Source organism: Mesoplodon bidens (assembly GCF_964165515.1).
Source record: "Mesoplodon bidens genome assembly, chromosome: X".
Lineage (NCBI taxonomy): Eukaryota > Metazoa > Chordata > Mammalia > Artiodactyla > Ziphiidae > Mesoplodon > Mesoplodon bidens.
In genome coordinates, this window is record NC_138163.1 from 100,228,624 (window position 1) to 100,244,808 (window position 16,185).

General features: G+C 42.8%; 1 protein-coding gene across 1 annotated transcript in view; it reads left to right on the forward strand.

The window, feature by feature from the left end:
- The first annotated feature begins 12,741 nt into the window (after positions 1–12,741).
- DIPK2B (divergent protein kinase domain 2B) overlaps positions 12,742–16,185 on the forward strand; it is a 50,307-nt gene continuing 46,863 nt past the window's right edge. Inside the window, exon 1 of the mRNA XM_081222464.1 lies at positions 12,742–13,071. Coding sequence (XP_081078590.1) covers positions 12,836–13,071 — 236 coding nt within the window. The 5' untranslated portion in view covers positions 12,742–12,835. The remainder of the gene's footprint in view (positions 13,072–16,185) is intronic.

A 16,185-nucleotide genomic window follows, 5' to 3' on the forward strand; every position in this document is an offset into this window, starting at 1 on the left:
ATGAAAAATTCCGCTTTAGGAAAAATAATGACACAGAAAATTATTTCAGTGTATTTTTAAGTTAAAAAGCAAGTATGAGGCTTCCCTGGTGGCACAGTGGTTGAGAATCTGCCTGCCAGTTCAGGGGGCACGGGTTCGTGCCCCGGTCCAGGAGGATCCCACATGCCACGGAGCAGCTAGGCCCATGAGCCATGGCCGCTAAGCCTGCGTGTCCGGAGCCTGTGCTCCGCAACGGGAGAGGCCACAGCAGTGAGAGGCCCGCGTACAGCAAAAAAAAAAAAAAAAAAAGGCAAGTATGGTGTAAATGCATTAAAATATATATTAAAGTTCATACCCAGAGCCATTAATGTTCACTTTAATTTTTTTTCATCTACCAAGTTTTCTATTAAGAAGATGTACTGCTTTTATTATTTAAAAAATAAAAGGGCACAATATTTGAAAAAGTAACCTAGGCTCCTTCAAGTGTTCCTTCTCTTTCCTCTCTGTCAGGGGAGGAACCAAATGTCCAGCATCAAAGGACACACTGAGGGGCAGAAAGTGTCCAGAGCTCTGCAGCAGCCTAAGTTTCAAAAGGTCAGCTTCATGAGGTGTTCAGGGCAGAGCTTTCACAGAAGCCATAAAAGATAACCATTTATTTTGCTACTCAAGGGTTACGGGCAATGTAAGAAGGCGTCCGATAGCCCGATGGGCATATCTACATTTGCCTTCCTGCCTGAACCACTGACCATTGGGATAACAGAAGATGCAAAAAAAAACTAGTCTCCTGGTTTCAGGAGAGGTGGCAGGGTTTGAGGACCATCTTCTAGGAGCTAATTTACTGGAGAGGAAGTAGGGGTTTTTCTTTGGGTTTTGTTTGTTTGGGGTTTTGTGTTTTTTTTTTTGCAAGATGGAAGAAAAATATCCAAAAGGGAAGCCAGAATAAGAAAGCAGAGATGAGGGACCTTCAAGACGGTGGAAGAGTAAGACATGGAGATCACCTTCCTCCCCACAAATACGTCTACACGTGGAACAACTCCTACAGAACACCTACTGAAGACCTCAGACCTCCCAAAGGCAAGAAACTCCCCACGTACCTGGGCAGGGCAAAAGACAAAAGAAAAAACAGAGACAAAAGAATAGGGACGGGACCTGCACCAGTGGGAGGGAGCCGTGAAGGAGGATAGGTTTCCACACGCTAGAAGCCCCTTCAGGGGCGGAGACTGCGGGTGGCGGAGGGGGGAGCTTCGGAGCCGCAGAGGAGAGCACAGCAACAGGGGTGCAGAGGGCAAAGTGGAGAGATTCCCGCACTGAGGATCGGTGCCGACCGACACTCACCAGCCCGAGAGGCTTGTCTGCTCACCCGCCGGGATGGGAGGGGCCTAGGAGCTCAGGCTCGGGCTTCGGAGGTCGGATCCCAGGGAGTGGACTGGGGTTGGCTGCGTGAACAAAGCCTGAAGGGGCTAGTGCGCCACAGCTAGCTGGGAGGGAGTCCGGGAAAACGTCTGGACCTGCCTAAGAGGCAAGAGAACATTGTTTCCTGGTGCGCGAGGAGAGGGGATTCAAAGCACCACCTAAAAGAGCTCCAGAGACGAGCACGAGCCGCGGCTATTAGCGCGGACCCCAGAGACGGCCATGAGACGCTAAGGTTGCTGCTGCCGCCACCAAGAAACCTGCATGCGAGCACAGGTCACTATCCACACCTCCCCTCCCGGGAGCCTGTGCAGCCCGCCACTGCCAGGGTCCCGTGATCCAGGAACAACTTCCCTGGGAGAATGCACGGCTCGCCTCAGACTGGTGCAACGTCACGCTGGCCTCTGCCGCCGCAGGCTCGCCCTGCACTCCGTACCCCTCCCTCCCCGCGGCCTGAGTGAGCCAGAGCCCCCGAAGCAGCTGCTCCGTTAACCCGGTCCTGTCTGAGCAAAGAACAGATGCCCTCCGGCGACCTACATGCAGAGGCGGGGCCAAATCCAAAGCTGAGCCCCGGGAACTGTGCGAACAAAGAAGAGAAAGGGAAATCTCTCCCAGCAGCCTCAGGAGCAGCGGACTAAATCTCCACAATCAACTTGATGTACCCTGCATCTCTGGAATACCTGAATAGGCAACAAATCATCCCAAAATTGAGGCGGTGGACTTTGGGAGCAACGATATATATGCTTTTTTCCTTTTTCTCTTTTTGTGAGTGTGTATGTGTATGCTTCTTTTTTTTTTTTTTTTTTTTGCCAGTTTTCTTTTGAATAGTTTTTAGCACTTGTTATCATTGGTGGATTTGTCTTTTGGTTTGGTTGCTCTCTTCCTTTTTTCTTTTTCTTATTACTTTTTAATTTTTTTATTTTTAATAATTATTTTTTATTTTAATAACTATTTTATTATTTTTTCTTTCTTCCTTTCTTTTTTCCTCCCTTTTCTTCTGAGCCGTGTGGCTGACAGGGTCTTGGTGCACGGGTCAGGTGTGAAGCCTATGCCTCTGAGGTGGGAGAGCTGAGATCAGGACATTGGTCCACCAGAGACCTCTCAGCTCCATGTGATATCAAAAAGCAAAAGCTGTCCCAGAGATCTCCATCTCAACGCTAAGACCCAGCTGCACTCAACGACCAGCAAGCTACAGCGCTGGACACCCTATGCCAAACAACTAGCAAGACAGGAACACAACCCCACCCATTAGCAGAGAGGCTGCCTAAAATCATAATAAGGCCACAGACACCCCAAAACACACAACCAGACATGGATCTGCCCACCAGAAAGCCAAGATCCAGCCTCATACACCAGAACACAGGCACTAGTCCCCTCCACCAGGAAGCCTACACAACCCACTGAAAGAACCTTAGCCACTGGTGACAGACACCAAAAACAACAGGAAGTATGAACCTGCAGCCTGTGAAAAGGAGACCCCAAACACAGTAAGTTAAGCAAAATGAGAAGACAGAGAAACACGCAGAAAATGAAGGAGCAAGGTAAAAACCCACCATACCAAACAAATGAGGAAATAGGCAGTCTACCTGAAAAAAATTCAGAGTAATGCTAGTAAAGATGATCCGGAATCTTGGAATAGAATAGAGAAAATACAAGAAACCTTTAACAAGGAACTACAAGAACTAAACAGCAAACAAACAATGATGAACAACACAATAAATGAAATTAAAAATTCACTAGAAGGAATCAATAACAGAATAACTGAGGCAGAAGAATAGATAATTGCCCTAGAAAAAGTATACAAAATAACTACTGCAGAGCAGAATAAAGAAAAAAGAATGAGAACAATTGGGGACAGTCTCAGAGACCTCTGGGACAACATTAAGCACATCAACATTCGAATTATAGGGGTTCCAGAAGAAGAAGAGAAAAAGAAAGGGACTGAGAAAATATTTGAAGAGATTATAGTTGGAAATTTCCCTAATATGGGAAAGGAAATAGTTAATCAAGTCCAGGAAGCGCAGAGAGTCCCATACAGGATAAATCCAAGGAGAAACATGCCAAGACACATATAAATTAAACTATCAAAAATTAAAAACAAAGAAAAAATATTAAAAGCAGCAAAGGAAAAACAACAAATAACATACAAGGGAATCTCCAGAAGGTTAACAGCTGATCTTTCAGCAGAAACTCTGCAAGCCAAAAGGGAGTGGCAGGACATATTTAAAGTGATGAAAGGGAAAAACCTACAACCAAGATTACTCTACCCAGCAAGGATCTCATTAAGATTTGACAGAGAAATTAAAACATTTACAGACAAGCAAAAGCTAAGAGAATTCAGCACCACCGAACCAGCTTTACGACAAATGCTAAAGGAACTTCTCTAGTCAGGAAACACAAGAGAAAGAAAAGACGTAGAAAAACAAGCCCAGAACAATTAAGAAAATGGTAAAAGGAACATACATATTGGTAATTAACTTATATTTAAATGGATTAAATGCTCCATTCAAAAGACATAGACTGGTTGAATGGATGCAAAAACAAGAGCTGTATATATGCAGTCTACAAGAGACCCACTTCAGACCTAGGGACACATACAGACTGAAAATAAGGGGATGGAAAAAGATATTCCATGCAAATGGAAATCAAAAGAAAGCTGGAGTAGCAATTCTCATATCAGACAAAATAGACTTTAAAACAAAGACTATTAGAAAAGACGAAGAAGGACACTACTTAACGATCAAGGGATCAATCCAAGAAGAAGATATAAAAATTATAAAAATATTTATAAAATTATAAATATTTACGCAACATAGGAGTGCCTCAATAAAAAAGGCAAATGCTAACAGCCATAAAAGGAGAAATTGACAGCAACAAAATCATAGTAGGGGACATAACACCCCAGTTGCACCAATGGAGAGATCATCCAAAATGAAAATAAATAAGGAAACACAAGCTTTAAATGATACATTAAACAAGATGGACTTAATTGATATTTATAGGACATTCCATCCAAAAACAACAGAATACTTTTTCTTCTCAAGTGCTCATGGACCATTCTTCAGGATAGATCATATCTTGGGTTACAAATCAAGCCTTGGGAAATTTAAGGAAATTGAAATCGTATCAAGTATCCTTTCCAACCAGAACGCTATGAGACTAGATATCAATTACAGGAAAAAAATCTGTAAAAAATACAAACACATGGAGGCTAAACATACACTACTTAATAACCAAGAGATCACTGAAAAAATCAAAGAGGAAATCAAAAACTACCTAGAAGCAAATGACAGTGAAAACACATGACCCAAAACCTATGGGAAGCTACAAAAGCAGTTCTAAGAGGGAAGTCTATAGCAATACAATCCTACCTCAAGAAACAAGAAACATCTCAAAAAAACAACCTAACCTTACACCTAAAGCAATTAGAGAAAGAGGAACAAGAATCTCCCAAAGTTAGCAGAGGAAAGAAATCATAAAGATCAGAACAGAAATAAATGAAAAAGAAATGAAGGAAACAATAGCAAAGATCAATAAAACTAAAAGCTGGTTCTTTGAGAAGATAAACAAAATTGATAAACCATTAGCCAGACTCAGCAAGAAAAGAAGGGAGAAGACTCAAATCAATAGAATTAGAAATGGAAAAGGAGACGTAACAACTGACACTGCACAAACACAAAGGATCATGAGAGATTACTACAAGCAACTATATGCCAATAAAATGGACAACCTGGAAGAAATGGACAAATTCTTAGAAAAGCACAACCTATGGAGACTGAACCAGGAAGAAATAGAAAATATAAACAGATCAATCCCAAGCAGTGAAATTGAGACTGTGATTAAAAATCTTCCAACAAACAAAAGCCCAGGACCAGATGGCTTCACAGGCGAATTCTATCAAACATTTAGAGAAGAGCTAATGCCTATCCTTCTCAAACTCTTGCAAAATATAGCAGAGGGAGGAACACTCCCAAACTCATTCTACGAAGTCATCATCACCCTGATACCAAAACCAGACAAAGATGTCACAAAGAAAGAAAACTACAGGCCAATATCACTGATGAACATAGATGCAAAATCGCCAACAAAATACTAGTGAACAGAATCCAACAGCCTATTAAAAGGATCATACACCATGATCAAGTGGGGTTTATCCCAGGAATGCAAGGATTCTTCAATATACGCAAATCAATCAATGTGATACACCATATTAACAAATTGAAAGAGAAAAACCATATGATCATCTCAATAGATGCAGAGAAAGCTTTTGACAAAATTCAACACCCATTTATGATAAAAACCCTCCAGAAAGTAGGCATAGAGGGAACATCATTGAGCTCATGCAGCTCAATAACAAAAAAACAAACAACCCAATCCAAAAATGAGCAGAAGACCTAAATAGACACTTCTCCAAAGAAGATATACAGATTGCCAACAAACACATGAAAGGATGCTCAACATCACTAATCATTAGAGAAATGCAAATCAAAGCTACAATGAGGTATCACCTCACACCAGTCAGAATGGCCATATTCAAAAAAATCTACAAATAATAAATGCTAGAGAGGGTGTGGAGAAAAGGGAACCCTCTTGCACTGCTGGTGGGAATGTAAATGGATTCAGCCACTATGGAGCACAGTATGCAGGTTCCTTAAAAAACTAAAAGTAGAGCTACCATACGACCCTGCAATCCCACTACTGGGCATATATCCTGAGAAAACCATAATTCAAAAAGAGTCATGTACCACAATGTTCATTGCAGCTCTATTTACAATAGCCAGGACATGGAAGCAACCTAAGTGTCCATCGGCAGATGAATGGATAAAGAAGATGTGACACATATATGCAATGGAATATTACTCAGCCATAAAAAGAAATGAAATTGAGTTGTTTGTCGTGCAGTGGATGGACCTAGAGTCTGTCATACAACGTGAAGTAAGTCAGAAAGTGAAAAACAAATACCGTATGCTAACAGCTATATGTGGAATCTAAAAAAAAAAGAAAAAATGGTTCTGAAGAACCTAGGGGCAGGACAGGAATAAAGATGCAGACGTAGAGAATGGACTTGAGGACATGGGGCGGGGGAAGTGTAAACTGAGATGAAGTGAGAGAGTGGCATGGACATATATGCACTACCAAATGTAAAATAGATAGCTAGTGGGAAGCAGCCACATAGCACAGGGAGATCAGCTCGGTGCTTTGTGACCACCTAGAGGGGTGGGATAGGGAGGGTGGGAGGGAGATGCAAGAGGGAGGAGATATGGGGATATAGGTATATATATATATAGCTGATTCACTTTGTTATATAGCAGAAACTGACACACTGTTGTAAAGCAATTATACTCCTAAAGATGTTAAAAAAGAAAAAAAGAAAGAAAGCAGAGAAAAATCAAACCCAGCATCACAAGGGCGACGGTGAATAGAGAAAAATAACACAGGGTTAAGGAGGAAGAGAAACAGTACCCAGAAGCCCAATGGCTGACAACCTCTCCTAGGTGAGTCCTGGACATCTGAAGTTGCTGACACTTCATGACAACATACAGATCTTCACAGGCACCAGCAATTCATGCGTTGGTCCCTGATGAGCAGAGCAAAGAGGGCACAGGTTAGTCCCATGTGACTGATTCAGAAGGATGCCATGTCCCTTGGGTATGTTGCCAAAATATGTGGAAAGCCTTCTGAGAACCCAGAGCCACTTCTGCACATCTGGGGATACAAATTGGACTCCCTGAAACCACCAGTACAAACTCACGCCACATCTTGAGAGGCATTGTGGTAGAGTAGATGGTGCCCTGTGTTATGCTTCAGAGGAGCTGAGTTCAAGCCTCAGGTCTGGTACGTACTAGCTGTGTGACATTTGTTGTCCATTAAACATCTCTAAACCTCAGTTTCCTCATCTATAATAATAATTATTAGCTTTGCATCCTCCTCCTTCACAAGTTTCTTATAAGAATCTAGTGGAATAATAAATGTGAAAGTGCTTTATAAAACTACATAAGTCTCCACACTGTAGGGTATTATTAGCGATTTTGAAGTCCTGGTGAGGAAAATTTTAAAGTGAGGAACTAGGAATGGTAAACATGCTAAGGGCAAATTTTTTTAACCATGCTCATCTAAAGAAGAACCACAAAAGAATAGATCTACCCCCTTGAATAAAATGATGCAGACAGAGAGAAAGCTGAACCCTATCAGGTTGCCACATTTTATATCAAGGGGAACAATTTTTAAATATTAAAGAGTAGGGTTAATATTTTTTGAGAAAGAATCAAAGCCCAAGAGAGCTGAGGGAATTATGAGATCTCTTCCTTATGACTTCATGTTAACCAAATTATTTCTCAGCCCCCCTCCAAAAAAAAACTTAGACATTTGATCCTAGGACTAATGTCAGGAGAGCATAGAAGAATCATTTTTGTGTCATTTGGGCCCTCCAGGAATCAGACTCTTGAGATGCAGTTAGGAGTGCAAGAGGTTTAGAGATTTGCAGATGCCTGGGGAGAGGAAGCCGTTTGGGGTGGGGAGCACCTCAAACCACGATGCAGATCTGACAAAGCCTCAGCCAACCCAGCAGGGAGCTCTGGACCACAGATTCCTCATTAAAGGAATTCTGATGGGCAGGGGTGGCCAAACCTTACTACTTCCACTATGCTCAGTCACTGGCTAGGGGCTGCCCAGGAAGAGTGTGGCCCCAGCTCAAAAGCTGAGCTGGATCCTGAAGCGCTAACAGTTGGGGAGCATCAGCTAACTTCACTCTTCACGGTTGATCCACACCTTCTTTCATGAAAGGAGATAGAGCAGTGCACCTCCACAGCTGCTACAATATTGAATAAGGGAGATGCCAGAAGACTGAAGATGTTCAGATATACTAGGGTTTTTTTAAGGTGACCTCTAGAAAGTCTAGACTGGACTACTGAGCAAAACTACTGTTTGTGAGCACTTACAACGGGCAGTGGAGATCAGTAAGTGCCAGTAGGGGTTCACCAAGAAAATCCCATGATAGCTCATCGCACTTACTGTTTTTTACATTACTAGTCTGGCATACACACGTCAGGAGAACGCTGATGATATAGTACCAGATTTCAGTAAGATATTTATCAAAATCTAAGGCTATATCCTTATCATCAAGATGGAAACATGAGAACTGGGTAATAGTTTAGTTGGGCACATTCTGATATTTTAAAGCAATCATATCCATGGAGATCAATTAATAAGACCTATGTTAGCAGTTAATGTTTTAAATTCAGAGATCCAAAACCAGGATTTTTGTCTTCCTCCAATGCCAGCTCCTCTTCCTCATTCTCAGCACCTATCAACGGTATTATATTTTCCTAGACATCCAGATTTGAAAACTCTGGGTTTCCGTGGATTTTTGCTTCTCCCTTATTCTCTTCATTGACTCAGTTTCCAAGTCATGGAGACCATGCTTCTTATTACCCCTCACATTTATCCCTTTGTTTTCATTCCTACTGCCATGTCCTTGGCCTTGGGCACCATTTCTCAAACCGACTCCATGTCATGCCCAGTGTCCTTCACACATTAATCCATCTCACACCATTCACATTGATCTTCCCTGCCACTCCAAACCATTGGCCTCCTAGCCAAGGCCGCTTCAGTGGGGTCCTTCATTTATGCCTCACCATTTGCCCATGTGTCCCACCCCTGGGATCAAACAAATCAAAATACTTCTTTTATTGTTTCTCCTCCTGGCAGTCGGCTGCCTTGCAGATATCTTCAGAGCTGAGCCACACATTTTTTTAATCTTCAGTGTTTCTGAAATTAGGAAGCCTCTTATACTCAAAGTCACAAGAAAACTGTCAGCCTCAGAATTAAAGAAGTTATAAAAGGCTCCTTGCTGCCTGTGATTGAGAAATTTGCAATGTGTAGAAGGGATTAGTTCATCTAATTGTCATTGCAGCTGTATATTAACTTGGATCCCTAATTTTTACTTAAAATAAGGCAGCATATGCTATAAACTGCTCTGGAGGCTTGAGGCAAAAGAGATAAAAAAATCTCTGCCCTGGTGGAGTATACATCATGAAGAATTGTTACTAGGTTCTGAAAAATCTGTCACAGGGGCTGGTTGACTTTTTTTTTTTTTTTTTTTTTTTTTTTTTGGTACGCGGGCCTCTCACTGTTGTGGCCTCTCCCCTTGCGGAGCACAGGCTCCGGATGCGCAGGCTCAGCGGCCATGGCTCACGGGCCCAGCCGCTCCGCGGCATATGGGATCCTCCCGGACCGGGGCACGAACCCGTATCCCCTGCATCGGCAGGCGGACTCTCAACCACTGCGCCACCAGGGAGGCCCGGCTGGTTGACTTTTAAGGAAGCTCTTTAACTTCTAGTGACAAATAACTCAATTATGGGAAAAAGTGAAACTATGGTTCCAGCCAAATAAGTCATGCAAGCAAAACCTGATATACTTTGTGTGGCAGAAAAGCATTTGAAGGCAATAACCTGTGTTTTTTTTTTACCCTTGTATTTTCCTCTTTCTGCCCCTCCCATCCCCTACCAATTCAAGCAGACAGTTAGTCCCATCCTTCAGGGGGAGAATGTGGCAAGTTAGAAAGTAAATATGGCCTCTTGGTGGACTAGGAACACAAGAGTAAGAGAGTGGCAAAACCCCAGAAAGGAAGTGACACTCAAGGTTCATCTAAAGGCGTGGTGGGCAGTCTTGCAGGCTGAAGCAGGAGCCCCAAGTAGAGTTTGAAGGGATTAAGAAGCAACTTGGATTAATCATAACAGGTCCCATGGCGGGCAGTGGTACCAAACATCTCCACCCAGTGGCTGAATGTTGAGTAAATCTCACCGAACCACAATGAAATTCCAGAAGAGAAGGGAAGAACTCAAGAAATAACCATGCTAAGACTTCCCACCAATCCAGAATGGAAGGCTCAAAATAAAAATTAGGTTGAATTATAAAATGTAAAGTTGTATGTCTTCACATCTGAACGTATAGACTGAACATCTTACCTGCTATACTTGCCATATCAGTAAATTAAAGGTACCAAAGAGACTAAGAATCATGAGAACATTATGAAAAGCAGCAAGCCCCCTGAAATGAGCAACTCAGTATACGTTCAGACTCTGAATGTGAAAAACACATCCAAAATTTGGTCATGATTCAAAAATGGGAAGTAGCATATATTTAAAGTTATAGGGATAATTTAGAGCACTTTTTAATGGACACTTGATACAGTGCTTCTTATATTTTTCCTCTAAAACGCTGCTATTTAAATTGATGGTGGATCTTACCATTCATGGCATTTTGGAAGTGAGGAAAAAAATCTGTTTTTCATCATTTTCAGGAGTTTCAGCTGTCAAAATCCTACCCATCAGCAACCAAAGTGTCAAAAATAAGGGATTTGTTAAATAAACTGTACTACCTCTATATAATGGAATGCAGTACTTATAAATGGTCTCATGGAAGAATAGTTAATGACATGAGAAAAAGTTTAAGTTAACTAAGTTTTTTAAAAAACCTGTGTGTGTGTGTGTGTGTGTGTGTGTGTGTGATCTACAGGTCTGCCTCCAAGGTGTCTCTCAAGCCCTCCAACCTTTAATGTTGTCCTTCAACCTAACAGCCAAATGGCACACCTGAGATCTCATCTCATACAACTCTTATGGGAGGTCTATCAGGTCCTCATATGGGTGACCAATCATTCGAGTTTTCCCAAGATTAAAGGGTTACCTGAGATTCCAGGACTAACACCAACAGCCCTGGGCAAACTGGAACAGTTAGTAACTTTAGTCAGTGCCCTTCCTACAACGTGCTGCTGTACTATCCATGAGCAACTTGCCTGGGCTCTTAGCTCCCCTGCTGCTGAGATCACCTGCAGGACCTAAAATAAAACCTTGAGGTAACAGCAAGTTACCTCAAGTTATATATTTTGTTAAATCACACTGAATCTGGAACACCATTTGCAGCACTTTCCCCAGGGATCTGTACTTAGCCCTGTACCTTTTTTCAGTATTTCTGTACTTTTTATCAATGCAAAAGACCCTGTTAAGAAGACGAAAGACAGGGCTTCCCTGGTGGCGCAGTGGTTGAGAGTTCGCCTGCCGATGCAGGGGACGCGGGTTCGTGCCCCGGTCCGGGAGGATCCCACGTGCCGCGGAGCGGCTGGGCCCGTGAGCCATGGCCGCTGAGCCTGCTCGTCCGGAGTCTGTGCTTCGCAAAGGGAGAGGCCACGACAGTGAGAGGCCCGTGTACAGCAAAAAAAAAAAAAAAAAAAAAACAAAAGAAGACGAAAGACAAGTTACCACCTGGGAGAAAATATTTGCAAGCCACATAACCAACACAGAACTAGTATCTAGAATATATAAAGAATTCTCACAATTCCACAAAAAAAAAGCATGACATTTGACTGAGGAGGGTATACGGTTAGCTAATAAGCACATGCTTAACTGTCAGAGAACTGCCCTTACCCTGCTCTTCCCATCAATCTTTAGCAAAACTCCCCAATTCCCCTGAGGCCATGCCCAGCTTTTTTTCCTCCTCCCAACCCAAGCCTGCCTTCCCTGATTTGGTCCTCTCTACATATTCCTAAATTAGTACTGCCATCTGGTCTATGCTATGGACCTTTTCTTGGTGTCATGAGGAAGGCCATCCTGGGGCAGTCGTATCCCACCAAGTCAGGCCGGCCACTGAGAAGGGAGGTCGGGCAGTAAAGGAAGAGGGTCTTTCAGGCAAGGGGGAGAGGGACAGACACAGCTGGGTGAAGGCAGAAGGATCTTTCTGGTGCTCCCGTCATCATGCCAGAGGTCACCGGGTCCTTTCCCCTCCTTTCTTCTCAGATTGCGCTTGTCTGTTCCCTAAGCAGTAAAAAGGCTTCACCTTTCAAATCAGTATCAAATGTGCCCCTTAATGGCCGGCAAAATGACTTCTAGTTATTTCACAGCCAACTATGGCTGGTTAAGGGACAGGCCAAAGTATCCACCGCAGGGGGCCGGGGAGGGATTGGTGTGTGTGTGTGTGTGTGTGTGTGTGTGTGTGTGATCCATAGGGACAGATACACCCAGAATTAAAACAGTGGAGGGCGGAGACCTTCAAGATCCTTTGACACTCCCAGGTGGAAACCAGGTCGGACATACATCCTGCATGGACCTTTCCTGCCCAGCCAGGATATCCTGTGTTTGTCAAAAGGACTGCACAGGGAGGCCCTGGCCATTGTCCTCCCCGAAATCTGCTAGTCAGCCCCTCCCCAGGCTGCAGCAGCCGCCCCAGGGCAGAGGAAGAGTAACTCTGGAAACGGTGTTATCAGCATCCTCCATGGATTTCCTCACCTCCTCCCTGGCCTCGTTAGCCCCAAGCTCCTTAGCATCCTCAAACAGAAACCTGGGAAGCTGGGATGGGGTCAGCGCCCTGAAGCCAGCCCTCTCTCTTTTGCCAAGACCTGCCTCTGCACAGCCCTAAGTGGGCAGCCGCGGGCTGCAGCTGGAGTCCCGAGCCCATGATGGAGCCGCGGCTGGGGCCTGAGGCTCCAGTCCTCCACCTGGGCTGGGCAGCCCTGCTGCTGTGGGTCTCAGGCCTGAGCTACTCTGTCTCCTCGCCGGCTTCTCCCTCTCCTTCTCTGGTGCCCCGAGTCAGAACCAGCTACAATTTTGGAAGGACTTTCCTCGGTCTTGATAAATGTAATGCCTGCATCGGGACATCTATTTGCAAGAAGTTCTTTAAAGAAGAAATAAGGTCAGAATCTCAATCAGATAACTCTGAGGGGCAAAATTCTGTTCCCTTCATGTGATGATGTCCAGGAGTTTCTTGAAATCAAGTCAGGGTGTAATTTATGAATTTATGGGTGGGAGCTGAAGCAAAGCCATTTAATCATAGTGGGAATGAGTTAAAGTTGGGATGGGAAGGGGGTAAGGTGTGAAGCCAAATTCCAGCTCTAAATGCTAAATCCAAAGTTTCCTTTGGAAGTGGGAGCTTAAAGCTTTAAAGTTTTCTATGAATGGAGTAGCCTGGGACTATTGAGTTTACCAAGTTCATTTCTCATAGTGGGAAGGAAATAAAATTTATAGAAAGCTTACTATGTGACAGACAATTTAAAGCTGTTTTTATTTTCTCCTCACAACAATCCTGGCAGTTAGTGCTTTGCACTCATGACTCAGATAGTGAACTGAGACCTAGCAAGGTTCAGTGACTTGCCCAAGGTCACCACCTAATAAGTGGCAGATCTGGAATTCAAACCGAGGCAGTTTGCTCCCAAGTTTCTGAACAAGTTTTCTGCTGTGAGATGTTGCCTTGATCAGAGGAAAACCTAAGTTTAGTAAATCTCAATGCACCTGGCTCTCACCAAAGAATAGGACCACACTCTGGAATTCAGGCCTGTCAACACACGGTCAATGTGTTGGCCTTTACTTGGCCTTTACTATGACCAAGACCCAGCACGTGCTGTAATGGCATTGCTATAACTCTGGTCATTGCCCTCCGGGATATCAGGACAGGGGAACAGTGTTACAAGTAACAATAATAAGGCCTGATCCGATGCAGGCCAGAAGTGAAGTGTAAAGGACCTCGGGGAGCTCCAGGGAGAGGATATTAATTCCAAATGGGGACTGGAGAAAGGCTTCTCCAGGGGAAGGTGTTCTGAGCAAGACCTTGAAGGATGAGCTGAAATTTAGTGGGAGGAGAGGGGCTTAAGTTAGAAGGATCAGCTTGAGCAAAGGCCCAGAGGTGTGGGAAGAGGTGAGAAGTCTTAGTGGCTGGAGCATGGGGCACATGTGGAGGCATGGCAGCAGGAGGAGGTTGGAAGGGTCAGATGGGGCCAGGGGCCTTGAATGCCATACCAAGGAATTGGGACTTAACCTGTGAGCCAGTGGTCTCCAGCCTTTTCAATAGACCCCTTGTAATAGGCCTCTTCTCTTGTGCCTTCCCCCAAGGTCCTGCCTCTGGCTTGTAAGATTTGGTGACCAAGCAGAAGGCATTCATTTGCAATAATTTTATTTCCAGTCTGTATTAACCAAAGACATATTTGAGTATTCAACTAAGTTACTAAACAGAAATAACAAATAGAAAATACCAACAAAAATGTTGAACTTCTTTTGTGAGATGGTAGATATTATAGGAAGTGGATGTGAACTTTTCCTATTAGACCATTTTTTAAAAATTTTTATTGGAGTATAGTTGATTTACAATGTTGTGTTGGTTTCAGGTGTACAGCAAATTGAATCAGTTATACATATACATATATCTACTCTTTTTTAGATTCTTTTCCCATATAGGCCATTACAGAGTATTGAGTTCCCTGTGCTATACAGTAGGTCCTTATTAGTTATCTATTTTATATATAGTAGTGTGTACATGTCCTATTAGACCATTTTTTAAGGCATTTTGAATGTTAAAAAGTTGAAAGACCTCCAATTGAGGAAGCTCTACTGCAGGCAATGGTGAGGCTGTTAAGTGGGGTGGGGACAAGATGAGGCCTGCATTTTGGAAAGATCTTCTGGAAAGCAGTGTGCAGAACAGCCTGGTGATGCTGGCAGGGGCTGTCAGACCAGTTCTCCTAGTCCAAGAGAAAGATCATTGGGAACTAAGCAGGGCAGGAAGGATGCAAGTCAGTTCAGCTAGAGAATCATTTTGTTGATCAACTCAATGTGACAGGAAATGAAGATGTTGGAAATGAACTCAAGATTTCCCACCTAAGAAATGGGATGGAGAGGACCAAAAACACAGGGGAAGTGGGACTGATTCCTTGGAGAAAGAAGGCAGTGAGAATATGGACATATTTTAAGATAGGAGGGAGGGAAATTAAGGGATTCAACTGAGGAAGAACTCCAGATTCATATCCTCCTCCAGATAAGTAAACAAGAGTGTATGAATATTACAATCGACTTTTCAAGTGGAAAGAAATGAGGTTTTTCTCATCAGTCAGGTAATGACCATATTCAGGAAGCCTTTCCCCAAACAGGTTTGTGTTCCAGTTGAGTTCAGGATATTACTTCAGCTCCCTCAGAATTCATTTTCCACGTGCGCCCGCCTGAAAGGGAAGTGTGTGGATCCAAGCAGGAAAACACCAGGCGGGGCAGGTTGAGGTTTGGAATGCTTCACGTTGAGAAATCACATCCTCAGCGCAAGGAAGCAGTGAGAGGTAGTAAGTGGCTCTGGGAACGTGGACTTGTTTATAGACCTTTTCTCTACATTGTGAATAGTATTTTCCTTATTTTAAAAGTGATATCTCTTTATTTTAGAATTTTCAGGAAATATTGATTAAAGAAAACACAAAATAAAAATCACAGACAATTCCTCACCAAGAGATCAGCGTTTAGTTAACATTTTGGTATATGATCCTTACCACCATTTTTCTAAGTATGGATTAAAATTTTTTCAACAAAAATATGATCATACTATGCATACTCTTTTGGAAACTTTTATTTAACCATGTATCGGAACACCTTTCCACATTAACTATTCTGCTCCACAATTTGATTTTTAGTGGTTTCGTGGTATTCGATTGCATCAATCAACCATAATTTATTTAACTAATCAACTATTGCAGGATAACAAGGGTTTTTTTTTCACTTTTCATTATTATAAACAGTGCTATGTTGAACATCCCTGTGGCTAGACTTTTATGCACATCAGTGATTAATTCCTGTAACAAATTCCTAAAGGTGAAATTTCTGGGTCAAAAAATACAGTGAATTTTTAGGATTTTGAGGTATATATATATATATATATATATATATATATATATATATATATCTCCAAGTGGAGACTTCTACTTATAGAGTTTACTTTTTGCACACTCAGAAATGTTTACTATTACTATTATTTTTATTATGGATTTCTTCTCAATTGAGC